The sequence below is a fragment of the Balaenoptera physalus genome (genome assembly GCF_965194825.1).
Source record: "Balaenoptera physalus genome assembly, chromosome: 10".
Classification (NCBI taxonomy): domain Eukaryota; kingdom Metazoa; phylum Chordata; class Mammalia; order Artiodactyla; family Balaenopteridae; genus Balaenoptera; species Balaenoptera physalus.
The window spans coordinates 109002347-109029147 of NC_138889.1; the positions used below are offsets into that span (position 1 = coordinate 109002347).

A 26801-nucleotide genomic window follows, 5' to 3' on the forward strand; every position below is an offset into this window, starting at 1 on the left:
GGGGGGGGGGTTCCTGGTAGCTTGTTTCCAAACCTGACATTATGGCACCCAGTGGTTAATGACACTGTCCTAATCTTATTAAAAGCGAAAAGGAAATATACTTACATCTAAATTTTAAATATCGATTAATTTTTAAAAACACTGACATGAAGAATGCAAATTCAAATGTCCCAAGTTGAGTGAGGAGTAATTTCGGTCTTGTTAGCGTTTGACACAGTGACCCTGGATGAATTTGAGAAGCAGGTGCTTTCAGGCTCAGGGCCCCTAGAATCTGCTGACTGCTCAGGAACTCTGTCAATTACCAAGAAAAACATCTCCGGATCAGTCCAGACTGGGGTTTGGATGTGACCGGCAAACTGCTCCTAGAGAGACAAATACTTGAGCAACAAGCTCCCTGGTTAGGCTTGGCCAGTGGGAGGTTCTGGGTTTGGGAGGAGGCGAGAGCCGGGCTGTAACTAGGGTGGGGATGGGGGAGCACGGGGAGAGTGGCTTGGATCCTCCAGGGTCCCAGTGTCCACAGAGCAGTCCTACCATGGTCTAGCTTTCCCTGGCTGACCTTGACCCTCTGGGGTCTGGTGACACCACTTCCTGCCTTTGACCTTTCCAGATCCTTCACCAACCCAATTCCCTGTACTCAATCTTCCCTACTCAAAAGACCTAGCTTGGTTTCTGTTCACTAAACCCTGACTTATAAATCCCCTTGTTTCCAGAAAGAATTTTTCCATGGCTTAAGAAGCTGCTGTCAGGGAGCCTTGAGACTTCCTGTGAGGCTGTCCTAGAGGGGACCCAGATAAACACAGCCCATGTGACCTGCAGGGCAGAGAACGGAGCAAGGCCAGCGGCCCCTCCCACCCCATCCAGACCTCAAGCACTCCCTGTCACATCTACCCTCACTGTTGTCAAATGGTTTTCTCTATACTAGGTTCCATTTTTGTTCTCACTATGAAAATAACAGATGTTCCTTGCAGAAAAGCAAACAGGAGAGATACATATTGCTCCCGATTCAAACACCCTGAGACAGCTCCGGCGATCTTGTGAAGTGTCACCCCTGCATTGTATCCAAAGTAGCATGCAGGGTCCACTGCTGATTCATCTAACACCACTTCCCTGGCATTGAGGCAAATCTTTACCATTTTTGTTTTTTATAAATTTATTTAGTTTATTTATTTTTGGCTGTATCGGGTCTTCGTTGCTGCACATGGGCTTTCTCTAGTTGCGGCGAGCGGGGGCTACTCTTCGTTGTGGCACGCGGGCTTCTCATTGTGGTGGCTTCTCTTGTTGCGGAGCACAGGCTCTAGACGCGCGGGCTTCAGTAGTTGAGGCACGCGGGCTCAGTAGTTGTGGCTTGCCAGCTCGTTGCTCTGTGGCATGTGGGATGTGGGATCTTCCCGGTCCAGGGCTCGAACCTGTGTCCCCTGCAATGGCAGGCAGATTCTTAACCACTGCGCCACCAGGGAAGCCCTAATCTTTACCATTTTTTAAACTGGAAACCATGGGGATGATGATCGTCCCAAGCTGTCGGGAGGTCCCCGAGCTGGGATGTGCCAAAGACCCTGCCCAGCGCCTGGCACAGCAAGTGTCCAGGAGAGATGCTGCTTTCAGCTGAGACTCCTGGGAGTGGGGGTAACCCCCACCCAGCTCCTAAGCAAGAGTTCGGGGCACCCTGGAGACGCTGCGGGCTGGGGACTTGGGGCTGGCTGGGTTAGAATCCCCATCTGTCCCTCTCCTGTGTGGCCCCAGCCCGGCCACTGTCCCTCTCTGAGCCTGTTGTTTCATCTGTAAAGCTCAGACCATAACATCTGAGAATTATACGAGAATTTGTGTCAAGTGCTTGGCGCAGCGCTTAGCACACAGTAGGTGCTTAGTAAAGCTTTGCTAAGTGAGCACACGGATGAGAGCCAGCTGTGTCCAGGCACTGCACCCCAGTGGCCTCTGACTGCACCCCAGGGTCACACTGGCCTCTGTGGGTGGCTGCTGGGGGGAGCCAGGTGGTCCTGCCTTCAAGGCTGGGAGGGGGAAGGAGGCGGGGGCAGGGCCCCAGGACAAGGCCTGGGGTGGCCACTCCCTTAGGAAGGTGGGGAAAGGGACAGAAAAGCCTTCGCACCTATTGAGCACCTACTGTATACCAGGTGCATTCCAGATGTGCTTTGATTTCACCCTCCCTGCAGCCCTGTGAGGCAGGTCGAATCAATCCCATTTTGGGGGGAGGAAACGGAGGCCCAGAGAGGGGCCTAACTTGCTCGAGGTCACCCAGCAGGTGGGCTGCGGAGCCAGGTTTGAATCTGTCAGCAGGCGACGTGGTGAGGTGCTCTTGGGCAGGTCTGAGGCTCTGTGAGCCAGGCTCACCAGGTGAGGGAGGGAATGATGAATGAATGAATGAATGAATGATGCCTTAGCCCATGACCAGCTCATCCTCCCCCACCTCTGCCCGGAGAGGGAGGCCAACAGTGACACTCATGAGGGTCTTTTCATCCCGTTCTCCAAACTAAAACCCAGAGGAGTTGCAGAAGAGCAGGGCCTGGCTGGGCAGATGTGTCCCCTCCAACCTCTGTGCTCCCCCCAACACCCGCCCCACCGGCTGACCTGGGACCCCGGCAGAGCCTGCCACCCGCCGGAGCTGGTTGTAAGAGTGGCTCCTAGTGGTACCCCACACAACATCCCCCATTTATCCCGAGCTCCCTGCGACAAGGGTGTCACCCCTAGGTACCACGGAGCCCTTGGAGCTGCTTTTTTTTCTTTTTTTTTAAATTAATTAATTTGTCTGCGTCAGTTCTTGGTTGCAGCACACGAGCTCTTCTTTGCGGTGCACGGGCTTCTCTCTAGTTGTGGCGCGTGGGCTTAGTTGCCCCACGGTGTGTGGGATCTTAGTTCCCCGACTGGGGATCGAACCCTCGTCCCCTGCATTGGAAGGCAGATTCTTAACCACTGGAGCACCAGGGACGTCCTGCTCCTGGAGCTCTGAGGATCATCAAGAGGCATCCAAACCGGAGAGGGGAGAGGGCCGGTCCCTGTTCCTCCCCAAGGGGCAGTGCCCTCTCAGACTGGCGAGCGCTTCACTCCCAGGCCAGGTTAGGACCCCTGTGTCAGGAGGACAGGCCTCTTTGGGGACTTCCCAAGCTGAATTCATGACAAGTTCAGGGTAACCCCAGCTGGAGGAATCCCCGGTCAGGGAGGGACCCCTCAGGATCCTGAAATACCCCTCCCACCCACCAGTACCTCCCCAGGTGGGTCCCTGATTTGCCGTGTGGCCTTAGATCAGTGGCTGCCCCTCTATGGACCTGGTTCCTGGCTGACCGCTGCCAGGCTCAGCTCCAGCCCAGCCCCGCCTGACACTGGCTCTGCCTCTGCCTGGCTCAGCTCCAGACAGCAGGGCAGGGCTATCACATGCTGAGCCACGTGACAGGCAGCGGCTGGGGGCTCCATCCCACGCAGAGGACGGGGCCCCTGCAGCCCCTTACCCCAGTCCCAAACGGCTGAAGCCTCCAGGGGCTACCGGAGCAGGTGTGGGCCGGGAGACCTCTCCTGCCCTCCCAGGTAGGCAGGGGCAGCGGGGAGGGCGGGGGCAGTGAGGAGCATCTCCCAGGTGCCCAGTCGGCCCAGAGGCCCTGGGCCCGGATCCCAGGCAAGACCTAGGGCACCCAGGTGGAAGGGCAGCAGCGGGCCCAGGGCGACAGGCATGGGGCGATAGCACAAAGGATGTTCCTGTCCCCCTACCCGTAACCTAATCGCCTGCCTGTTTGACACCAGCACCTGCCAGGGGATCATCCCCCTCTGTGCTGGCTCTGACAGGTGTGCCCGGGGTGGGGGCGGGGTGAGGCAGAGGGGCAGGGACACAGGAACCTCATGGCGACACTTATATCATGACGGCTCACCTAGAGGGCAGAGGGTGGCGCTCTTTCCCGGGAGGTAGGAGGGGACAGCAGCGGGGTGGACCCAGCCCCGCTCTGGAGCAACAACCTTCTCATGTGGGTCCCAGCCTGTCACTCATGCCCTGTGCCCTCTCTCCGGACTTCCGTTTCCTCATTGTAAAATGTCAGGTTGCAGGGGTGGCAGGTGCTGTGAGCAGGGTACTGGATGAGGTGGTGCTGTTGGACACAGACGCGCAGAGGGCAGGGACGAAGCCTGCAGCGGGCCTGGGCCCTGGGATTGTATTTCTGGACTCCAGCTGTCTTTGGATCTGACCTCTTCATTTTGCAGGTGGGAAACTGAGGCTCAGAGGGGCTGGCGGGGTGGGGGGACGGCAGGTTGTGGGGAGCGGGGCTTTCCCTGCTACTCCAGGCCACAGCTTGCACCCCACACCGTAATTCCTGGGCCCACTACCCTGAGTTCATCCTCCATCCTTCCCATCAGGGGTCGAGATGGACCCCTCAGCTCAGAGCTTCCTGGAGACCTGCTGTGTGGCCCTGGCCTGCTGCTGGCCCTCTCTGCGCCCTGGCTCCTTCTCTGTGGTCCAGGAAAGGATCTAGAGGCCCCTGAGGGAAGTGATGGGGAAATCTCAGCCTGCAGCCTCCAGCCAGCCCAGAGTCAAAGTCAGGCACGAGGCCAGGGCAGCCCCGCCCCAGGGGCTGGCCCAGCCTTGGACATTTCGTAACGGAAGGGCAGCTGGGTAGAGCAGGGCCGACCAGGAGGAAGGGCAGCTTGGCAGGGCCTCAGGTACGGTGTTCTGCAGAGGCTGGGGATATAGCAGCGAGCAGTCGGGGCCAGGGACCCGCTGGCAGGTTGGCTTGGGGACTCTGGGTTGCCGTCAGTCCTGGCAAGCCTGGCCACTCACGGCCACGCACGGGGACTAGCTTTGTCTTCTCGGGGCTTCTCTGCTCGCCTGAGGAGAAAGGGGAAGGAGGAAGGGAGTTCCCTTTGCCCCAGCCTAAGAGAGCAAAGAGAGAGGGCCAAGAGTCCCCGAGGCCAGGCAGCACCCTTATTTTGTCGGAGCTGGACTGACGCCCCTCCTCTCCCTGGAGTTACCAAGGGAGCCAAGAGTCCCAGCTCTGGACCGGCCGCCCCAGGAAGGAATGCACCCCTGTCCCTGGGGGCGGGGGTCAAGCATCCATTTGGCAACACATTTCCTGGGCAACTGCCACGCATGCCCGCTGCTGGGGTGGGCTACGCAGCGAGCGGTTCTGGGCGATCGTGTTGTTGGGAATGGACTCTGCCAGGGTCCAGGAAGGAGAGACTTCGCCAGCATCAGGCAGCCGGTGGCACAGCCTCTCCGTGCGGCGGGGCGGGGGTTGGTTTGGCCCACGGCCCAGGGTTGGTCCCCAGCTCCCCACACCCACCATGGAAGGGAGGGGGCTGCTCCCCAGGGTTTGGGAGACCTTGTAAAAATCCAGGTTAAGGCTACACGGGGCAGGGAGGGGAGATCAGATTGGAGACTCTAGGGTACTGGGACCTGCAGAGCCTTCAAGGCAGCCCCGTGCCGTCCACCTTCTGACAGGCTGATGGGGGTCCCCTGGGCCCTCAGATCACCATGTTCACCTCTGTCACTCTTGCCAGCCCCGCATCCCTGCCCCCACCTGGGTCTCAAGTTGATGTCCCCTTGCCTCCCTGGTGCCCACACTGGGCCAAGGTCTCCTCGGGTTCCCACCCCAGGGTCTCCTCCCCGAGACCCCCCAGCACAGCTGTCCTTTGCAGTCTGAATAACCACCGTTCAGAGCCATCCTCACTGAGCACTCACGGGGCTCGGCCCTGCGCCAAGCACTTCCCAGCACTATGGGGTACCTGCAAGACACCATCCCCATTGCACAGATGGGAACAGTGAGCCACAGAGAGGCCAAGCCACCTGCCCAAGGTCTCCTAGCTGATAAACAGAGTTACTGGGATTGGGACCCAGGTCCTCAGGCCCCCGACACATCACACAGAAGGTGCTCTTAGAAGACCTGTGGTATAGACAGGGAAACCGAGGCAGAAAGGATGAGAGGGTGGGCAGAGGTGGGGGCTGCGAGGTAGCTCATCGGCAGGACCAGCCAGGGCCCAGGGACGGGGCTCGGGCAGCAGCTGTTTCTTGATGATGATTTGGAGGCAGCAGACCTGAGTGCCCGCCCCTTTTGTCACCCTCCTCGATGCCACATGACCTGGGCCTCAGCTTCCTACAGGGGTGCCATCCAAAAGCCATGCTGCATTCACATCAGGCATCCACGCTGGCACAGTGCCTGGCACAGTCAGTGCCTAGTCACTATTATTATTATTATTATTATTATTATAGAATCCCCAGGCTCATGGCCTTGAGGGAAGGTGGCTGGCCCTGGGGCCCGGGGAACCAGGCCCATCCCTTGTCGCATCAAGTGACTTAGCAACTCCCAGGGAGGTGGGCTCAGGGCCCCCAGACCACCTGATGAAGGAACCCTCTCATTTGTGTGTCCACAGTGGCTGCTCAGCTCCCTTGTGGGCTCGCAGGCCCAGGGTCCCCCCAGGCCCAAGGCAGCCTTGTACATCTGCTTACCTGGGTTGAGTCCAGTTCCCTGCCCTGCAGCAGTCACCCCTTGGGGCCTCGGTCCTGACCAAACTGCAATATGGTGAGAGCTGGCCTCTGTGTTGCCAGGAGAGGCTGCTGGAATGTTCCAACCAGACCTCCACCCCCACAGAGCTCCCCACCCCACACTGTACTCGGAGATGCACTATTCAAGTGACGTGCCTTGCATTTTTGTGGGTTCTGCAGACTCTTAGGAAAGTGCAAAGAACCTTGTGGAGGCGGGAGAGGGGCGGGTGTGGTTTGCCCTCAGCAGAAGTCTGAAGGTGAGAGAGGATGGGAGGAAGGAAGAGGGATAAATATTTGTTGAATACTTGGTAACAATAACCACAGCTGACCGTTATTAAGCTCTTACCACGCGCACAATGGCCAGTGCTTCATGTGGTGGAACGGTAGCACCCCCTTTTTACAGGCATGGAAACTGAGGCAGGGAGAAGATGAGTGACTTGCCTAAGGTCACACAGCCAGAGAGGCAGGGTCAGGGTTTGAGCTCAGGTGGCGGCTTTAGGGGTCAGCAAGTCTCTTGGCTCTTGGGTCTCTGGCCAGTATGCCTTCCTCCCTGGAGGAGGGTTGGAGCTGGGGACAAGCCTGGAGCGAGAGGAGCTCTGATGAGGTCCCTCTTCTGCTACAGTCACCCTCTCTGGTGGATGTGGTGCCCGCCCTGTGCCCGAGACAACTGCCCCGTTTCTCCTGATCGGAGTAGGAGGCCTGTGGGGTCGGTTTGGCCCCCATCGTGCCTATGGGGACAGCGTAGGGCTCCAGCCAGGCTCTCAGCACAGAGTGCCCATCAGGCCAGGCCATCCTGTTGGCTGGAACAGCTCAGCCCTTGGGGTCATGGAGTCCTCCAGAAAACTTAAGGCCGTGGTGGCAGTAGTCACTTAACAATGGCTGGCAACCCTGAGGGCACTGACGCCCTGTCCTGGGCTTAGAACTGGCCAGCATGGTCTCATCCTTGATAAACACCCATCAGGTGGTAGGTGGAAGGGTGACCTTAACAGATGAGGAGATTGGGGCACAAAGACCCAAATGATAAGTTAAGTAGGCAAAGAGGGGTCCTGCTGCCCAGTCCAGTGGGAGGGGAAAGAGAGGGATGGGGAGGCGGGGCAGGGAGGTGGACAGAAGGAAACCAGGTATTTATCACAAGGTATGACACAGTGCGGTGGGGAGCAGAGCCAAGGGCCCACTGTGAGAATGTGTAAGGGAGTAATCATGGTGGGCTGCCTGAAGGAAGCATCAGCCAAGCAGAGACCAGAAGGGAAGTGAGTCAGAGAGAGAAGGAGGAAAGGGTCCCCACTGGTCCTTGGCACCAGGCCGAGGACTGAGTGCATCAGAGAGCTCCTCTGATGAGCTTCAAGTAAGCAGGCGGGCGCCCGGGGGAATGTCAGAGCCCCTACCCTGCCTGCCATCCCTGGCTGATGACAGCATGGAGGCATGACTGCCCCCTCACCCCTCACCCCTCAACATTCCCTGCTTCTCCAACTCTGTGGCCGATGGGGCTGGGATGGGCAACAGGGCCTCTGGGAGGTGGGGTTCTTCTTTCCCCGTCTTGCTGCGGAGCTGGGGCACAGGGAGAGTCCTGTCACCCAGCCCTCTGAGCCACCACCAGCCAGCCTGGCCACCCTGGGCAGGGCCCCCAGGCTGGGGACAGTGGGAACAGAGCATTCCGTGTTGGGAATGTCCCAAAGTGGTGGTTGCTGGACTCTCCCTCTAGTTACCGAACTCCCCCTGCTTACTCCACTCAGGCCTGCTGGGGTAAGGGCTACCCGTCTCCAGGAGGGGCACCGGAGTAGGGTGGGGGCCATGGCTTAGGACTAATTTCCGCGTGGCAGGAAGAAGCGTGACCCCCTGGCTCCCTGCTCACTCTTAGGGGCCACGGAGTAGCTGTCCCCAAGCCCACACCCAGTCTGGTGACTGCCTTGGGGTCCAGAGCCCTCCTGCCCACTGGTTAAGAGGTGTGGTCTGTAGCTCTGTCAGTGGGTGTCCAAGTGTGCCCCTTGCGTGTGTGTTTGTGTGTGTGTGTGTGTAGGTGGGGCAGCCCTGGTCCCTGGGCTGACGTGTGAGTCCCCATGGGGGCGCCCGTGGGCCCGCGCGGGTGCAGGCAGGGGCGGTGGAGGGCGCCTGGAGGTGGGGTGCCCCGGCCCATGCTGCCCCGCCCGGCAGGATGGACCCCTTCGTGGACACGCTGCAGCGGCTGCGGGAGGCCTTCGGCTCAGGGCGCACGCGGCCGGCCGAGTTCCGGGCTGCCCAGCTGAAGGGCCTGAGCCGCTTCCTGCAAGAGAACAAGCAGCTTCTGCAGGAGGCGCTGGCGCAGGACCTGCACAAGGTGGGTTGGGGGGGAGGGGCAGGGGCGGGAGGAGGAGGGCAGGGGCGGGGAGGTTGAGACAGGGGAGATGGGGACAGCTGCACCCTCCTTGAAGGGGAACTAAAAGCCGTCAAACCCCACCTCCTTTCCTGTGCCGTAACCCGCCCTTCTGCATTCACCCATTTGTTCATTTCTTCATTCACTCCACTACTATTTTTTTCTTTTTTTGGTCGCGCGGTGCAGCTTGCGGGATGTTAGTTCCCTGACCAGGGATTGAACCCGCGCCCTCGGTAGTGAAAGTGCGGAGTCCTAACCACTGGACCACCAGGGAATTCCCTCACTCCACTACTATTTACTGAACACTTACTATGGGCCAGGTACTGTTGTAGGCTCTGGGGATACAACAAATAAAACAAAGTCCCTGTGTCCAGGGAGCTGGCCTCCTGGGGAGAGACACAACTAGACAGTAAATAAATACACAGCATGTTGGATGGTAATGAATGCCATGGAGAGACACTCCCAGTGTGAAGGGGGTGAGAGAGGGCCAGGGTCAGGGTGCTGTTTTGTATGTGGGAGTCAGGGAAGGTTTCTCTGAGACAGTGGCATTTGAAGGAGGAGGGGGAAGGATCCATGTGGACAAGGGGGGGGAAACAGCAGAGGGCACAGCATGTGCAAAGGCCCTGAGGCAGGAGGTGCTTGGTGTGTTTGTGCTTGAGGAGCAGCAAGGAGGCCAGAGTAGCTGAAGGGGAGTGGAAGAGGCAGAGGTATGCAAGAGATGAGGTCCAGGGAGCTGGGTCACACCGCTAGGGCCGCATGTGGAGGACTTCTGCTTCACTAGGTACTGTGGGCATCATGGCCTCTGTCCAAACCCTGGAGGCCTGGGGGCTCGGCCCCTCCCATCTCCAGCAGCAGCCACAGCAGGACCTCAAGAAATACACTTCCTTGTAGGCAGCCTTCCACCATCTCAGCTAGCAGGCCCCACCCGTGTGGCTGCCGCTACCCTAGGACAACTGTCCAGGGGCTTCTTCTCTGGACAAAATGTCCCTTGAGCTTGCCACAAAGGCCACGGTGTCCAAGCTCACCCCTGACGCCCCACTCCACTGGCCCCTCACCACCTGTAACTTTCCAAGGCTGTGACTCTTTACCAGCTGGTAAGGTGCTGTTTTGATACTTAACACTCAGGACAGGCCCACGGTGCATATTGGCTGCCGGCCAGCCCCTGTGGTCACCACTTGTCCCCAGGGGGCTGCAGCAGTCCCACACTGGCTCATGCTGGGCGCTGAGCTCATCTTCTCCCCAGACCTCCTGAGCCCACGAGCAGAACCCTGGGGTCATCCCTTTCTGCCCTCCTGTCTCCCCTGCCCTTCCGGTGGGCCTACTGGCTCCACCCAGGTCATGAAAGAGATGCCGGCACTGGCAGGCCTGGGCGGCCCTCTGCAGCCTCCTTGGGCCCCACCTGATTTGCAGGCACCCAGCCAGGTGTCCAGAGCGGTCACGGACTTCGAGACTAGTATCTTGTGGCATCTGGGGTCATGGATCGGGCACCCCCGTTCACGGGGGCAGCAAAAGCTGGCCACAAGGACTTGTCCTGAGGACGTGGCCTCCTGGTGACGCCTACTGCCTTTCTCAGGGTCCTCAAACCTTCTATTTATCACCACGCTCCGGGACTGTAGCCAGGTGAGACCCGGGCTCCCTCGTCAGCCATTTCTGGAATCATCTGCTATCCCATTTATGAAACCAGGGCACCGGGTCGTACTCTCCTTGGCTCTCTGACACCCAAGGGGCCTGGCTTTGCCTCCCTGTGGGGAGTGTCCATTCACTGGACCTGGTCCAGGACAGAGGGGGCTCACACCCCCTACCCTGGCATGTCGGGCTCCCTGGGGACTGACACCCCACTGAGTCTCTGCCCTGCCCACCAGCTGGCCTGGCCTGGCCGCCTCCGTGAGACCTGACCCGATGGTCTATCTGGTCCCTGTTCTCCCTACGGCTCAGATTTCACCTCCTGCCTGCAACTCTCAAGGCTCCAGGAGCCCGTGCCCCACAAAGGGAGCAGAAGCCCAGAAAATCCAATCTGGTCCCTGCCTCTGGTCTGGTCCCTCCCTCTGGGCTCGGCCAGCCCTGTCCGCCACCCTCCCAGCAGGCAGCAACTGCCCTGTCTGACCTGCACAAATCCTCCCATTTAACCCCCCGACAGCCCTTCCAGGTAGAGGTGGTCACACCCAGTCACCCCCAGAGGAGACTCAGAGAGGGCATGTTCTTGCCTAAGGGCACAGAACCCTGGTTCAAAACAGCCTACTCTTCCAAGCTCCTGGCATTCAGCAGGGTCCAGATCATCCCTTAAACAGGCCCAAACCTCACTCAGGTCACAGGAGACCTCGCTGGGCAGGAGTGTGGGCTGTGGACACAGACATAGTAGAAGGCATGCCTGAAGCAGGCTCAGCTCCTAGAAGCGCTGGTGGGCGTGGCTTCTCCCCCCCAAGGTCCCTGCACCCTCCCCCTCCCCCCAAGGCTCAGCTCTGGCACTCCTGGGCCCATCGCCCTCTCTTCTGACAGGAAGGAACTTGCACCATAATGGCTGAGTCTCAGGCATCAGGACAGCCTGGCTCTTGTGTCCTAGGCCATGGGCCTCCAGCTGCCTGCAGCCCACAGGCTGGGTCCCTCCTCCCTCATGGGGGTGGGGCAGGCATGCCGGCAGGCAGAGATCAGGACAAAAGCCCTATTGATTTTCTCCTTTTTCCGACTCCTGCCCTTGAAATCTGCCCTGGCCCCTGGGCTGTGGGAACTGATGGCAGAGACAACTGTCCCCAGTGACCAGTCCCCAGTGACCCAGAGACACCTGTCCCCAGTGTCCCCTGCAGACTGACATCCACACAGCAGGCCACAGAGGGCCACACAGACAGTCCTGTTCAAACTTAAGTTAGATCCTGTCCCTGCTCTGCTCAACAGTCCTCACCCCAGCTGCCTGGCCTCATCACCTCACCCACTCTTCTCCCTGCTAATCAGGAACATAGCAAGCCTGAACCTGCCCCAGGGCCTTTGCACAGGACATACCATCTGCCTGGAATATTCTGCCTCCAGGTATCCATGGGCTCCTTCCCTCCCTTTCCTCACTGCTCAAATGTCACCCCATCCCAGAGGCTGGCACTGACCATCTTATATAAAATAGAGCAAAGACACACACACACACACATGCGCACATGCACTCACACGCACGCACACACACTCCAGCCGTCTCTATCCCTCCTATCCTGTTTCATCCTCCCATTGCGCTTGTCATGTCCTAACGGAGCAGTCAGTGTTCTCATCATCACGTCGACCGTCCCCGCTACAATGTCAGCTCCGTGGGGCAGGTTTTCTGTCTGTTTCAGTCACTGCTGCATCCCCAGCACAGAAACGGCACCCACACACTGTAACCATTCAGTGAACATGGAGTGAATGAATGAATGAATGAATGAGTGGATAAGACAGGCCTTGCCTGGGGAGGCTTTGCCCACCCCACGGCTCCGGCCACCTGCAGATCATGGGTACCCTGGCCCAAGCCCTGCCCCTGCCCCTCCCCCTCCCTTGCAGTCAGCCTTCGAGTCAGAGGTGTCTGAAATCAGCATCAGCCAGAACGAGATTAACTCGGCCCTTAGGAACCTGCGGGCCTGGATGAAGGATGAGAAAGTGCCCAAGAACCTGGTGAGTGACCCTGGGGGTCAGGGCCGCAGGCAGCCTCTCTGGGTGGCAGGTGGTGCTGAGGGGCTGGGGTCCTGGCACCTCACCGTTCACCATCACTCCGGCCCCGGCCCAGGCCACGCAGCTGGACTCGGCTTTCATCCGGAAGGAGCCCTTCGGCCTGGTGCTCATCATCGCCCCCTGGAACTACCCTCTGAACCTGAGCCTAGAGCCCCTGGTGGGCGCCCTCGCAGCAGGTGAGAGGGAACCACCACCTTCTCCCCCCACCCCCCGCCCATCCCCCCAGCCTCACAGCCGCCCACAGAACCAGGGAGGAGGGGGGAGCTGGCACCAGGTGGCTAAGAAGGCCTGGTTCCCATCTGGCCCAGCATCCCCAGGCTGTGTGGCCTTGGGGCCTCATAGCACCTCTCTGAGCCACATTCTTCACCTGAAGGTGGAGTGAGGCCGGCACCTGCCCTGCAGGTGTGAGGACTGAATGGAGACGGGGTGTGGCTACAACTGGCCCCCTCCTCTCCCCGCCCCGCCCCTCAGGGAACTGCGTGCTGCTGAAGCCCTCGGAGATCAGCAAGAGCACTGAGAAGGTCCTGGCCGAGGTGCTGCCCCGATACCTGGACCAGGTGAGCAGGGCCAGGTACAGACCAAGCAGCTACGCTGGCGCTGAGCAGGGCTCTAAGCAGGTCCCCCTGGGCCGGGCAGCCCTTGGGTGGCTCCTCAGACAGGACGTGAGTTCCAGCCTCACTCCTGCCTCCTCTGGGCTGTGTGGCCTTGGCCAGGTCACCGCCCCTCTCAGCCTGTTTCCCTCTGAGTGAAACAGAGGGGTGGGGCCTGTTCCCCAGGGGTCCCTGTCTGTCTCTGGTCAGCCCTGCTGGCCCAGTCCCGGCCTCAGTCCCAACCCCAAACCCGCCAGGCCCCAACCTTACACCTGTTGGGCTGGGACTGCCTGTGCCCAGTGCCCCTGGGGAGCTCCCCGCTCCCCCCCCCCCAGCCCACCTGGAGCCCTGGCACCTGTGGGTCAGGCCAGGCAAGGGGGGAGCCGTCCCAGGCAGGCAGGCAGGCAGGTGCCCTGTGGGCTCTCAGGCTGGCGTGCCAGAGGGAGCCCTCCGCCCGTCTGCCTTGCAGAGCTGCTTTGCCGTGGTGCTGGGCGGGCCCCAGGAGACCGGGCAGCTACTGGAGCACAAGTTCGACTACATCTTCTTCACAGGTGAGGCACCAGTTTGGGGGCTGCGCAGGATGGGAGAGGTGAGAGGCTTGAGCCCAGCCCCACCCTCAGGGGTCTCATCTCCAACTCTGAGAGAGCCTGCAAGGGACAGAAGCAGACAGACAGCCAGGGACGATGCAGACTGGGGCAAGTGCTGGGTGGTGCTCTCGGCCCCAGGACGAGCTTGCTCCGCGCTCCCTGAGCAGGCTGGGGAGCAGCCCCGGGCCCCTGGGGACCCTTGGGAGGGATGGGCCCCATCCCGGAAACAGGCCTCTCCACCACCCACAATCTCACACATCACAGCACCTGCCCTGGCTGAGCTCCCGCTGTGCCAGGCACTCATTCAGGAGCCCACGGCCCTTCTGGAGGGCTGGACAGATGAGGGATTGGGGGCTCAGGTGACAAAAAGATGCAGTGCCCACTGCACTGGCCAGGATTGGGGCAGGCTGTATTTTGCTCCCAGAGGTCACCTGCCATCAGTCTGACATGTGCCCATGTGGTCCAGACACCACCTAGCTTCCAGTGACCAGGACGGAGCTTCCAGAAGAGATGGAAGGGCGGAGGATACAGACAAGACGAGGCCCTGGGGGAGGGAGGAGCAGACCCGCCTCCTGTGCTGCACACCTTGTCCCCATCAGAGCAGGGGACGTGCCGTCTCTGCCTTTCTCCTGCCCAGACCCTGCCACGAGCCCAGGACAAGGCCTGCCAGCCGCCACCTTAACAGACAGGGAGAGCGACTGTGGGAGCAGAGGGGCCAGGGTCCTCAGCTGCTCCTACGGATTCCCAGGGGCTGGGAGCACCAGGAGGAGGAAGCCGGGGGGTGCCTGACCACCCTCCACCATCACACCCCGGAGCTCGGTGGACTCTGGGCCCCGGCCCCCCGGACCGAGGGTGCAGCGGCAAGGCAGGCAGACCCCCGGAGGCCAGCTTCTACGCCAGGTCCCCGAGGCGGTCTGTGCAGAGGCCGATGGACCGCCAGAAGCTACTCTGCCATAACCTCCTGACTTCTCCAGGCCTCAGTTTCCTTATTGGTATGATAGGGGCCATCCCCAAGTCACAGGCCTGTCTTAAGGACAAATGAATGAATGAAAGCCTTTGTCACAGCATGTGGCCTGGGCAACATCCACTCACTCACTCAGTGAATGTTTACTGAGAGCGCAGACGGGCACCGCGAGGCCTTGGGATAAAGCAGGGCTAGGAAGGCAAAGCCTCCTACACTGTCCTGGAGCCCGTGCAAAGGTGATCAGGGTGGAGGTGGGGAATTCAGTTGTGGGCGTGGTCAGGACGGCCTGACAGACAAGGAGGTGTTTGAACAAAGATAGGAAGACCTAAGGAAGGAGCTGTGGTAGGGGGAGGCCCCTGGGGCAGGCTCAGCGGACACGGGGGCCTGGATGGGAGGGAACGAGGGCAGGGAAGCAGGAGGAAGTGAGACCAGAGGGGTGACTGGGCTCTGGGCTCCCTCGGGCCGTGGTGGCTGGCGAGAAAGGCCAGGGTCATCACGACAGAAATGGCAGCGTGGGACCCTGGGCCAGGCATGGGCAAGAGTGTCTCGAGGCCTGGGGGCGCTGTCAGGAGTGTTTGGGGGTGGCTGAGTGGAGGAGGGGACAGTGAGACCCAGGACACCAGCCCAGAGGAGAGGTGGGGACGTAGGGGAAGCAGGGGCAGACGGCGGGTGTGGAGGGCGCCTCGGCTGCCAGGTTAGGTCAGGGAGGGGAGACCCACGTGTGGACCAGCTAGAGCTGGAGCCGGCCCATAGGAGTCACTTTCAGAGGAGAGTGGAGGGTGGGGAGGGACTTCGGGCAGCAGGTTAGAAAGAGTCGCCTGCAGGCCCAGCTGGGATCAGAAGCAGGGAGACGGGGGCTCCTGGGTGTCTACCTGGGCAGGTCAGGAGAGGGAGCCGGGCCTAGCTTGCAGCTGTGGGTAGAGCTGGTTGGGGACCTTCCACTGTGTTGGGCTGGTGGGGGAGGGTGGGAGGAAGGGGAGGGGTGGACGACCTGAAAAAGGTCCCAGTGCAGCAGCAACTGACAAGGAAAAGCCAAGTGAGGGCGACTCTCCGCAGCCCCCCACCCCGCCCCCGCCCCACCCTCCACTCTACTGCCTCTCCAGGGAGCCGCAGGGCAGGGAGTGAGCCCCCTAGAGGGGTCCCAGCCCTGGGCTGAGGCCATCCCGCCTGGTCCAAGTGACCGAGAGCCACTCTGGTTCCTTCCACCCCAGGGAGCCCCCGAGTCGGCAAGATCGTCATGGCTGCTGCCGCCAAGCACCTGACGCCCGTCACGCTGGAGCTGGGGGGCAAGAACCCCTGCTACGTGGACGACAACTGCGACCCCCAGACCGTGGCCAACCGCGTGGCCTTCTTCCGCTATTTCAACTCCGGCCAGACCTGCGTGGCCCCCGACTATATCCTGTGCAGCCCCGAAATGCAGGCTCGACTGCTGCCCGCCCTGCAGAGTGCCATCACCCGTTTCTATGGCGAAGACCCCCAGAGCTCCCCAGACCTGGGCCGCATCATCAGTGAGAAGAATTTCCAGCGGCTCCGGGGCCTGCTGAGCTGTGGCCGAGTGGCCATCGGGGGCCAGAGTGATGAAAGCGATCGCTACATCGGTGAGTCCCGCCCTCCCTGCCACTGTGCCCCACTCCCAGCCCACCCCAGCTACGGCCCCTCCACGCTGGGGGCCACAGCTGGGCCCCGAGTCTGGGCCCAGCCTGTAACCTGGGGCCCTGAGGCTCCCCGACCCCACTGCTAGAGCCCAGCCTGGTGCACGGCTCTGGTGCCACGATTCTGTGACACTAGTGTTCCGCGTTGCCGTGGCTGAGCCTGTGACCCCACGACTCAGCACTCTGGCCCAGGCTCTGGATTCTCCAAGCTCAGACCCCAGAGTTCTAGGGCTCAGGCTCCAAACTTCAGCCCCAAGCTCGCTGCTCCACGGGGCCATGACCCCAGGTCCTATGAGCCCACGGTTCCTGGTTCTGAACTTCAACAGCCCGTCCTGAGCATCCGCTATGCTGTGAACAGAGCAGCCCCAGTCTCCTGGGCCGAATGGCTCAGAGGGTGGCGCTGCTCCCCAACAGGCTGGGACCTGGGACCTCGGGTCCGGTCACCCTCTGACTGTAAGACCAAGGCTGAGGGGCTCTCTGGGCCCCACGGGCCCCGGTCAGGCTGGGGAGCCCCTCAAGGTCACTTCCCGGGGGCTGTGGGGAGATCACCTTCCCCAGAACGTCCCTGAGCCTGGGGCCCTGGGGCCCTGGGTCCCTGAGCCCTGCCTGCCCAAGGCCCCACCCCTGGGGCTGAGCCGTGCCCTGTGCCCGGGCAGCTCCCACGGTGCTGGTGGACGTGCAGGAGACGGAGCCGGTGATGCAGGAGGAGATCTTTGGGCCCATCCTGCCCATCATGAACGTGGGGAGCCTGGACGAGGCCATCGACTTCATCAACCGTCGGGAGAAGCCCCTGGCCCTGTACACCTTCTCCAACAGCAACCAGGTGGGGCTGGGCAGAGGTGGGCGCAGGTGGCAGCAGTGGAGGGTGGAGTGAGGTCAGCAGACGGTGAGGTGGCTCCAGGACCAGAGTGGACCAAGGGGCCTGGCAGGAGGGGAGGGGGTCCTGGTCCCTCGGGGACAGTCATAGGAGCTCTGGGACGGTGGTGTTGTCTTGGCTCTGTCCCTCTCCTTTCTCCTCGGGGCAGCAGGGCCTCCCCCTGCCCTCCAGTCTAGGCCACATTCTCCTGGGCCTTTAGTGGGCGGCTCCCCAGGGTCTTCTCTAGGGTCCAGTGTCCCCTCTAGGTCAGCCCCACCTCCATTCTTCTGCATCATCATGGCCTGGTGGCGGCAGTGTCCCCTTTCTCTGCCTGGCTCATGGAAGGCACACACGACATGGGATGGCACGACTGGGGGAGGATGAATGACCAGGACATGCAGGCCCAAGAATGAGCCCTGGTCCCCTGCCCCTCCCTGGGATTTCTCTCAGTGGGATTTCTGAGTCGGCGGATGGGGGTCCACTCCACCCACCAGCAGGCAAGCCCCGACCTAGCTGTTACCTGAGGGTCACACGTTGCAACTAACTATAGCCAAGTTTTCGTGCAACTACTGTTTAGTGTCTACTAATCTTTTCCTCCTCCTTTCTTCTTCTTTTTTATAAATCTATTTATTTATTTTTGGCTGCACTGGGTCTTCGTTCCTGCACGTGGGCTTTTCTCTAGTTGCGGCAAGTGGGGGCTACTCTTTATTGCAGTGCACAGGCTTCTCATTGCCGTGGCTTCTCTTGTTGCGGAGCATGGGCTCTAGGCGCGTGGGCTTCAGTAGTTGTGGCTCACGGGCTCTAGGCGCGCAGGGCTTCAGTAGTTGTGGCTCACGGGCTTAGTTGCTCCGCAGCATGTGGGATCTTCCCGGACCAGGGCTTGAACCCGTGTCCCCTGCATTGGCAGGCGGATTCTTAACCACTGTGCCACCAGGGAAGTCCCCCCACTACCCCACCCCACTGCCCTCATTCTTCAAATACACCTACAGACTGAAGAGGAAGGGCCTTCATTAAGTCAAGCAAGGATCAAGTTCATGTTTCCAAAACCCAAATCTCAATGTCCTCCCTGTGCTGCACACAGGCCCCTCGCTGCATCCCTGCCCCACCCCACCCCTGGCCTCCCCACCTGCCCTTCACTCTGCCTGGGGGGCCCTCCTACTCATCTCTGCCCCCCCTTGAGACTCAGCAGGCACCTCACATCCCTCTCGGGAACGCCTCCCTGACTGCCCGCCCCTCACCCTGCACCCTCCACGTCCCCAGGAGGATGCTGGGTTTCCCGCCTCCCCATCAGGCCTGAGTCTGTGTCCACAGTCACCTGCATGGGCCACAAGCAAGGGACGCTCAAGAAACACGTCTCCAGTTGGGGATGGGTGGCAGGCTGCTCACAGCCACCCCCTTCAGCCCTCACGGTGGCCTCAGACCCTGCAGTGGGTCCCAGGGCCCTGAGGGGGCCGGACAGAGCCCCCACGGCCCCGGCAGCTCCGCCACCAGCCTCATAGCTGCTTCTCTCCCAGGTGGTCAAGCGGGTACTGGCCCAGACCAGCAGTGGGGGCTTCTGTGGGAACGACGGCTTCATGCACATGACCGTCGCCAGCCTGCCTTTCGGAGGAGTGGGTACGTGCCGGCAGAGCCATGCCATCTCTTACCGTCATCTCTCACCCTGCTCCCCTCTGCAGAGTCTGAGGCGGAACCTTCCATACCTGTCTCTGCACGTACATATGTAGGTGGACCCACAGATACACAGTTTAGGTTTTTTTTAAACATCACTGTGATTGCTAGGGCTTAGCACATGCAGGGTGGCCTTGGGTGTTCTCTTTACTCCACAGTGAGGCTACATGCTGCTCCTTTAACCCCTCCTGTGTCCCCTCTGTCCCATGCTCGGCATGTCGCACAGGAGACAGGGGCTCCTGCCGGCTCCCCCCTCCACCAAGCCCCAGCAGCCCCCAGTATCGCTGTGAAGTCCTGGCCTCTGAGGCTGGTCCCAGCAAGCCTGACGGCTGTGTGATGTAAGGCCACCACTTCCCCTCTCTGAGCCCACCTCCTCCTCAGGGGACGAGAGGGCCAGAGACTTGCGGTCCCACCACCTGCCCACACCTGGCACTAGAGTCAATGACCAGCAGGTCCTGGCGGGCTGCCCTGGTGGGCCTGGACCCTCCCTGGGGAGCGGCTGGTGTCACAGGAGCACACGGCAGGCTGAGATCGATGCCATGGTGGTGGAGGTCCAGGGCTGCACACCGCTGCTGTCCCCGGTTCTGGAACCCCTTTCCCCAGCACCCCCTCCTCAGGGAAGCGTGGGGGTCTGTCTGCGGGGGAATCTGGTCCTGCTGCTTCCCTGACAAAGCCTTCCACGGCGCCCAGGCCCTCAGACGGAGCCAGGGCTCTGACTCAGCTTCCTGAGGCCACCCTTCCTGGTCTGGCCATGGAGTCCTGCTCCCGCCTCCTTCCCCGCTTCCCTGGTTGCTGCCCCAGACACACAGAGCTCTGCCCAAGTCCCAACACACCACGGTCAGCCACCTCCAAGGCTCCCTGAGTTGTCCCCGAGCCTGGGACCCTCTTGCCCCACACACCCACTTTATCTGGTCAACTCCACATCCCTCAGGCCTCACCCACTCAAGGAAGCCCTCCCGGATTACCCCTGATTCCACCAGGCTGGGTCCCCTGGACTTCCCACTGCCGGGTCCTTGACTGCCTCCCTACCTGGACATTGCGACTCATAACAACACAGCACTTACTGTATCTATGGGTCTGAACACTTGCCCAATCCCCGTAACTCTAGAAGGTGGGTGCCACTGTCACCCCATGTCACAGAGGAGACCAAGGCGAAGTCACTTGCTTAAGGTGACATGGCTACTTCAGAGCTGAGAGTCAACCCTGGGCAGCTGCCCTGGAATCCACTTTTTTTTTTTTTACTTTCCCTCTTTTTTTTCTAATTGAAAATGTTGATTTACAATATTGTGTTAGTTTCAGGTGTACAGTAGTGATTCAGTTATATATATATACACGCTCTTCTTTTCAGATTCTTTTCCATTATAGGTTATTACAAGATATTGAATATAGTTCCCTGTGCTATACAGTAGGTCCTTGTTTATCTGTTTTATATAGAGTAGTGTGTATCTGTTAATCCCAAATTCCCAATACATCCCCCACCCCCCAGAATCCACTCTTGGCCACTGTCTACCCATCGTGCCCCAGCACCTGGTGTCCCCAATATTTATTTGAGTGGGTGCTGGGGCCAGGCTCAGGGCTAAGCCCTTTACCCACAGCATCTCATGATTAGCCCACTTTACAGCTGGGGAAACCAAGGCTCGGGGGGTGAAGTAGCCCACCCAGGTCATACTGTGTGACTGGCAGAGCCCAGGTCTGTCTGATGCTCCTCGACTGGCCACTGGGGGCCTGACTGCTGTGTTCCCTGTCACCGTACAGGCGCCAGTGGGATGGGCAGCTACCACGGCAAGTTCTCCTTCGACACCTTCTCCCACCACCGCGCCTGCCTGCTGCGCCGCCCTGGGCTGGAGAAGGTCTACGCTCTCCGCTACCCGCCCCACACTCCCCGCAACCTGAGTGTGCTGCTCATGGCGATGGAGACCCGCAGCTGCAGCTGCGCCCTGCTCTGAGCCAACCCACGCACAGGGGCTCCGAGCATCCCTCCCAGCTCATGTCTACGCGTCCTCCGCTGCCGTGGCCACCTGAGGCTGGTGGAGACACGACCTGGGGTCCACGACACAGGAGGAAAACACCTGCCGGGGCCACGGCCCAGACCAGTGCTTGCCCTCCTCCCTCCTGGGGCTTCTCTTTTCAGGCCCTAAGCTGCCCCCCAGCCAGGATGGGCCAAGGTTTGGGAGCATGGGAAACAGTGCAGTAACCTGCCCTCCCGCTCCCACGCTGGCCACCTGTGTTCCGGGAGATGAGGGCAGATGTGGGCACCTCTCAGGACCCCCCTTTCTGTGGAGGGTGCAGAAGGGGTCCTGGCATCCGGTCCATGACACACTGCAGGCCTGCTGTGACCTGGGTCGTCCCTGCCCTCTCTGAGCCTGGTTCCCTATCTGTTGCACACAGGAGGTGATTAACACCTCCTGAGACCATCGTGAGGATTAAATTTTGGAGCTTAATTGCCGACTCCAGGCTCCAGGCGTCCTGTCTCCTCATTTGGGAGGGGGGAGGCTGCTTCCCTCTACTCTCTCCGCACCTCTCCCTCCAGGTCAGGTTGATGAGATGCCCACGGTAGGATCTCCCTTCCCTTCACCTCGGGCCTCTTAGGAGCTCTGAACTGGCTCCTGTCCCCCAGGTGGCTGGCCCTGGGCACCTTCCCCTCACCGTGTCCCACACTGGACTCATCCTCTTCCCTGTCCTCCTGGGCCCCCATGCCATGGAGTGATCCCCCATCCACTCAGCCACGAAGCCAGACTCCCGGGCCTCCTGCTAGACACTCCCTCCTCACCTCCCAGTCCCATCTTTGAGCAATTCTTGATGATTCTATAAAATACCGCAGACTTCTCCAATCCACACACTAATCGCTGGGCCCCGGGCCATCCATCACCTACCCTCTTCCCCCGGGGCCCAGCCCTTCCCCTCAGAGATCTTCCCAAAGCCCACTGGACCATACTAGCCCTCAGCCTGAACCCCTTCAGTGGTTCCCCTGGCTCACAAGTCTGGACCCATAACAATCCTTGGGAGGCTCCGCACAGCCCTGTGCACGCCCCCCCGCCCCATCCTTGTCCTCTTCTAATGCACTGGATGTGTCCTCCTTCTCTGGTGGACCTCCGCACAGAAGCTGGGCATGCTCTCTGGCCCTTCTGATTCTGCTCGACTCCTCCTTGCGCTCTGCTTGGATATCACCTCCTCTAGGAAGCCCTCCCTGACCACCTTCCACTCCCCTCAACACACAGGCGGCCTCAGGGGCTTTCTCAGTGTCCGCAGCCTCTGGGGTCCCTCTGCCACACAATTCACTGGGAGGAAACACGGGTTTGCGGGCTGTTGAGGGACGGGGCTACCGGGTCATACAGATCCAGGAGTGGTTCAGGCGGCCGCACTTCGCAGATCTAAGGCTTGGGCCAAGTTACTACACAAGTCCGTGCCTCAGTTTCCCCATCTATAAAGCGAGAATAATCGTTCCTCCCCACAGGGCTGCCGGGAGGATTAAATGAAGACGCCAGGATGAAGGCTTAGCATAGAGTAGGCATGGCTCCCGCGCGGAATCACCACAGGCTACGATTCTCATCACCGTTATCACACACGCCCCGCCGAGGCCAAGCAGGTGTCCTCCGGCCCAGGGCGCCGGGTCCGACAGGAGCCGCAACCTTAAACCACGCCTCGGATGTCCCGCCTCCAAGTGCTCGGGAGTCCCGGCTCACTAGCTTCTCGCACCCAACCCGGCGGCGCTCTGCACCACTTCAAGCGCCTGCCTGCTCCCCTAGCCAATCGGAGAAAAGGTTTTTTTGATCCCGCCTCTTTCGGCTGCGCCATCAGCCAATCAGACCACACCATGAAGAGTCCGCGCCCAATGGCAGCATCCCAGAATGTAGGCTCCTCCTCTCGACGGACAGAACCCTCGGCCCTGGAAGGAGAGGCAGCGATTCAAGGTGGGTGTTCGGGGCTCAGCTGTTAAGGCCCAGCCTGGGCAGCGCGGCATCGGGGTCGAGTGTGCGGCCCCCGTTGGCTCCGCCGGCTCCGCGCCCGGGCTTTATCTCGACCCGCTCAGGACCCGCGGCCTCTGTGTCCTTGAGCGTGCAGCGGGCGGGAAACCGGCACCCTCAGGGCGCGTATGCACCTCCTGCGCCCGTCGGGTCAGAGGTCATGAGGAAGGTCGGGGAAGGAGCCGGGTTGGGCGCCTGGCACTTAAGTCAGCGGTCAAAAGAACTGGTCCCGCTAGAGGTCACAGGTCACGAGAGGGGCACTTTTGGGCTCCGGCTAAGTGCCAGGCTCTGGGCTAAACCCTTGGCGTCTTCGGACCCCCTCCATTCTCGTGACCTCCCATTTCACAAGTGAGAAAACCCAAGGTCACTTGGCAGGCGGGGAGACAGTTCCAGAAGGACCTTGAGGCTGGGGAGAGGAATTTGATCTTGAGGGTTATGTAAGCCTTTAAAAGGTTCAGCAGGGGAGGGCTGGGGGTGTAAAGGGAGGGGTCTGGCCTGGGTTCACATCCTGGTCCCACCCCCCTCAGTGTGTGACTTTGGGCAAGTCACTTAACACGACTGAGCTGTGGCTTCTCATCTGTGCCTCCCTCTGAGGTCCTCATGTGGACAAAGTGACAGTGCACGTGATCCCTAGCACAGTGCCTGGCACGGTGAGCTCTGAATAAACGCCGGTGGCAGTTGGCAGTGTTAACCTGGGTCAGGTTGGAGGCCGGGAGGGGCTGCACCTGGGAACAGGAAACCCGTCTGTGCCTCTGACTGGAATGGGGGTGAGCAGGGACAAGCTGACACAGTGGCACTGGGGTCAAGGGTCAAGGCTCCTGCAATGCTCGGGTTCCCGGGGGGGTGGGGGTGGGGAACCATGCCTGTCTGAGACCCACCTATGCCTCACTCTCTTCATGCCCACAGATGCGCTGCCTGACCACGCCCATGCTGCTTCGGGCCTTGGCCCAGGCCGCACGTGCAGGTAGGACCAAGGGAGCCTTTCCTGGGTGTGAGGGGCCCAGCCTCGAGCATGAGGTCGCATCTGCACAGCGTAACCCCTCTCCTTGCAGGGCATCCCAGCGGCCGGAGCCTCCACAGAAGCACAGTGGCAGCCACCTACAGTGAGTCCCGGGGCGCCTCAAGCCTCAGGCTTTCTGATCAAGGTCCCGCCAGAGGCAGGGGAGAAGGCCTGGGTCCTGGTCCTGGCTTTGCTGGGGACTCGCCCTCTCGGAGCCTCAGTTTCCACTCTGTAAAAAGAGGATGGTGATCAAGATTGAATATGATTCTTGGGGGCAGGGTCTGTCATTGCAGGGGGTGGAGGGCCTTCCACGCGGCCACACCGTGTGATCTCAGACCTTCCCCGTGTGGGACAAGGAGGGAGCCGCCAGGTGTGAGCCCTGGAAGCTGTGCCTCTTCATCGGGACCCCAGCACCCGAGCCCCTTCCACCCCCCATCAACTCCTGGCTTGGGTGGCCACACAGGCACGGGGAGAAGCAGGCGAGGACTGCCCAGGGCCTGAGGCTGGCCTCGAGGGAGCTCACTGAGGCGCGGGAGGTTTGGTGAATGAACAAACCCCTGGGGGGCCCAGCTGTTGCACCCAGAAGGAGGCCAGGCCTCACCTCCCTGAGCTGGAGTCCTTGGGGAGGGCCTGTGTGAGGCCTCCTGCCACGGCCTCTCTGCCCGCCTCCCCTGCAGAATATGTGAACATGCGGGAGCCCTCAATGGACATGAAGTCGGTGACCGACCGGGCAGCTCAGACCCTGCTGTGGACCGAGCTCATCCGAGGTGGGCCCTGGGGGGAGAGGAGAGGCCGGCTGGTCGGGGGCACAGATGTGTTAGGGAGGAGGGCCCCCTCCCACCGTGCCTGTGCCGCCCCCAGGCCTGGGCATGACCCTGAGCTACCTGTTCCGAGAGCCAGCCACCATCAACTACCCATTCGAGAAGGGCCCACTGAGCCCGCGCTTCCGCGGCGAGCATGCGCTGCGCCGGTACCCGTCCGGGGAGGAGCGCTGCATCGCCTGCAAGCTCTGCGAGGCCGTCTGCCCAGCCCAGGTGAGCCCCTGACCCCACCTAACCGCCCCCGGCCCCTGCCACTGGGAGAGGGAGGCCACAGCCAACTGCAGAGAGAGTGAAGCGGGCAGCCCTGGGCTCCTGCTGGGTGTGTGTCCCTGGAAAGTCCCTTTCCCGCTCTGAGCCACTTCCCCCCCATGAATGGGAGCCGACTCAGAGGCAGTGAGTCAGGGGAGGGAAGCTTCTGGCCCTAAGCAGGCCACGTGACGCACGTGGGTCCAGCCCTTGGGGGTCTGGGCGGGGGCGTGAAACCCAGGCCTCGAGCCACGAGGCGGCGCCTGAGGGGCTCCACTTTCACCCGGATGCAGCAGCAGTTTCAGGAGCACTGCCTGTGTGCCTGTCACAGGACCGGACCCAGGGACACATGTGCCGCAGCCGAGGCCCTCACTGCCCCCGGTTGCTGCTCCTTTGAGCCCCTGGCATTTGGTTCTGTCGGAGGGTCCCGCACGGACTGCCTGGAGTCACGGCCTGTTAGTGCAGAAACAGAAAGACACAGCTGGGGCTCTTGGGCTGGTGGATGTGCCTGGCAGGAGCCCAGCAGGCTCGGGGGTCCTCACTGTCCACACAGCGACCCCCTCCCAGTGGCTGCTCCAGGCCGCATCTCTTTGACTCAGGATGGCTCCTGTCCATGACCTGCCTCATTTCCTGGACCACTCCCAGGTCCTGCAGGCCTCGGGTTGTGGCCTTGCTGTCCCCAGTCTAGCCACCGACCTGGAGCACGTAGGAGAGCCCCGAAAAAATAATAACAGTGGTGGCATCCAGACAGTGAGTGCCAGCTGTGGACCAGGCACTGAGCCAAACTCGTGACTCATCTCTGCAACAACTCTAGGAGGTAGAGATTATTATCCCCATTTTTATAGATGAGGAAACTGAGGCACAAAGAGATGAGGCTACTAGCCAAAGGTCCCACTGTGAGTGGTGGGCATTACACTCCTGGGGACATCTGAGGGCCTTTGCCACATCCCTTTGAAGGTCCTCCCAGCTGTGGGAGGCCCCAGGCCACCCCTTCCCCCAGCTGGTGCAAGTGTGCGCCCAGGAAGTGAGAGTTAAGGACCTGTGTTTGAGTCTGGGCTCTGCCCCTCACTTACTTTGTGGCTTTGGGAAACCCCTCAACCTCTCTGAGCCTCAGTTTTCTCATCCATTAAATGGGGATAACTAGATGTAATTGGGAAGGTTGTTCAACATACAACCGACAGTAATGGGGCATTTTTTTTACGGGGTGGGACCCCTTGGGGCTGCAGGTGCTATGGTGAACAAGGCAGGCAACGGCCCTCTCCTCGTGGGACTCACGTTCTCAGGCAGGAGGTGCTGGCAGTTAACAAACAAGAGAATGTCAGCTAGGGCAAGCACTCAGAGGCCAACGTCACAGCCGCACCGGGCGGCCTGTTAGGAGAGGGGTCAGGAAAGGTACACGCGGGCCGAGAGTGGATGACAGAGGGTCCGCTCTGTAGGCCCCGGGGGACCAGTCCCCCAGGAGTGGGAATGAGCCGTGGCGGGGGCTGGATCCTGTGCCTGGGGCCAGCGTGACTGGCAGGTGACAGTACCCTGTGCCACCCCCCAGGCCATCACCATTGAGGCTGAGCCTCGGGCCGACGGCAGCCGCCGGACCACACGCTACGACATCGACATGACCAAGTGCATCTACTGCGGCTTCTGCCAGGAGGCCTGCCCTGTGGACGCCATCGTTGAGGTGAGCGGGCCCCGCGGCGGGGGAGGCCGGGGCGGAAGCTCCTCAGAGGGGCCTGACGTGGCTGCGCCTGCTCCCCTGCTCGCAGGGCCCCAACTTCGAGTTCTCCACGGAGACGCACGAGGAGCTGCTCTACAACAAGGAGAAGCTGCTCAACAACGGGGACAAGTGGGAGGCCGAGATCGCCGCCAACATCCAGGCCGACTACCTCTACCGGTGACCGGCCCGCCGGCTGGCCCGAGGTCCCCTTCTGCCCAATAAAAAAGCTCTGACCTGC

General features: G+C 60.8%; 2 protein-coding genes and 1 long non-coding RNA gene across 10 annotated transcripts; 2 read left to right on the forward strand and 1 right to left on the reverse strand.

The window, feature by feature from the left end:
• LOC309636584 lies at positions 1–7816 on the reverse strand. 2 transcript variants are annotated; one of them, XR_014250084.1, is made up of 2 exons: positions 6437–7816; positions 1–1415 (listed from the first exon to the last, which is right to left on the reverse strand). It is a non-coding gene; the product is annotated as an uncharacterized lncRNA (long non-coding RNA). The 2 variants fall into 2 exon arrangements; XR_014250085.1 differs by lacking the exon at positions 6437–7816 and adding an exon at positions 2105–3249.
• On the forward strand, positions 3401–21275 carry ALDH3B1 (aldehyde dehydrogenase 3 family member B1). 7 transcript variants are annotated; one of them, XM_082409794.1, is made up of 11 exons: positions 3414–3534; positions 4038–4197; positions 8624–8786; positions 12336–12446; positions 12559–12679; positions 12975–13060; positions 13563–13644; positions 15856–16242; positions 16953–17119; positions 18667–18766; positions 20576–21275. In XM_082409794.1, exons 3-11 carry the CDS (start codon positions 8625–8627, stop codon positions 20764–20766), a joined length of 1407 nt encoding a protein of 468 aa, XP_082265920.1. In that variant the 5' UTR covers positions 3414–3534; positions 4038–4197; position 8624; the 3' UTR covers positions 20767–21275. The 7 variants fall into 7 exon arrangements, with proteins under 7 accessions (XP_082265919.1, XP_082265920.1, XP_082265918.1 ...); XM_082409796.1 differs by lacking the exons at positions 3414–3534; positions 4038–4197 and adding exons at positions 4637–4653; positions 8331–8415; XM_082409793.1 differs by lacking the exon at positions 4038–4197 and having other exon boundaries at positions 3401–3534.
• A 1366-nt stretch (positions 21276–22641) lies between these two features.
• NDUFS8 (NADH:ubiquinone oxidoreductase core subunit S8) lies at positions 22642–26801 on the forward strand. Its single transcript, XM_082409836.1, has 7 exons — positions 22642–22731; positions 23692–23749; positions 23838–23888; positions 24463–24552; positions 24647–24819; positions 26399–26527; positions 26613–26801. The coding sequence occupies exons 2-7, from the start codon at positions 23692–23694 to the stop codon at positions 26742–26744; spliced, it is 633 nt and encodes a 210-aa protein (XP_082265962.1). The 5' UTR covers positions 22642–22731; the 3' UTR covers positions 26745–26801.

What these genes read in the sequence shown, in the direction of transcription:
- ALDH3B1 (XM_082409793.1), top strand. Translation starts at nt 8,625, where the DNA reads ATGGACCCCTTCGTGGACACGCTGCAGCGGCTGCGGGAGGCCTTCGGC. An exon ending in AGAAAGTGCCCAAGAACCTG is followed by an intron (nt 12,447 to 12,558) that starts GTGAGTGACCCT and finishes GCCCCGGCCCAG; the next exon opens with GCCACGCAGCTGGACTCGGC. An exon ending in GGTGGGCGCCCTCGCAGCAG is followed by an intron (nt 12,680 to 12,974) that starts GTGAGAGGGAAC and finishes CCCGCCCCTCAG; the next exon opens with GGAACTGCGTGCTGCTGAAG.
- NDUFS8 (XM_082409836.1), top strand. Translation starts at nt 23,692, where the DNA reads ATGCGCTGCCTGACCACGCCCATGCTGCTTCGGGCCTTGGCCCAGGCC. An exon ending in CACAGTGGCAGCCACCTACA is followed by an intron (nt 23,889 to 24,462) that starts GTGAGTCCCGGG and finishes CCTCCCCTGCAG; the next exon opens with AATATGTGAACATGCGGGAG. An exon ending in AGGCCGTCTGCCCAGCCCAG is followed by an intron (nt 24,820 to 26,398) that starts GTGAGCCCCTGA and finishes GCCACCCCCCAG; the next exon opens with GCCATCACCATTGAGGCTGA.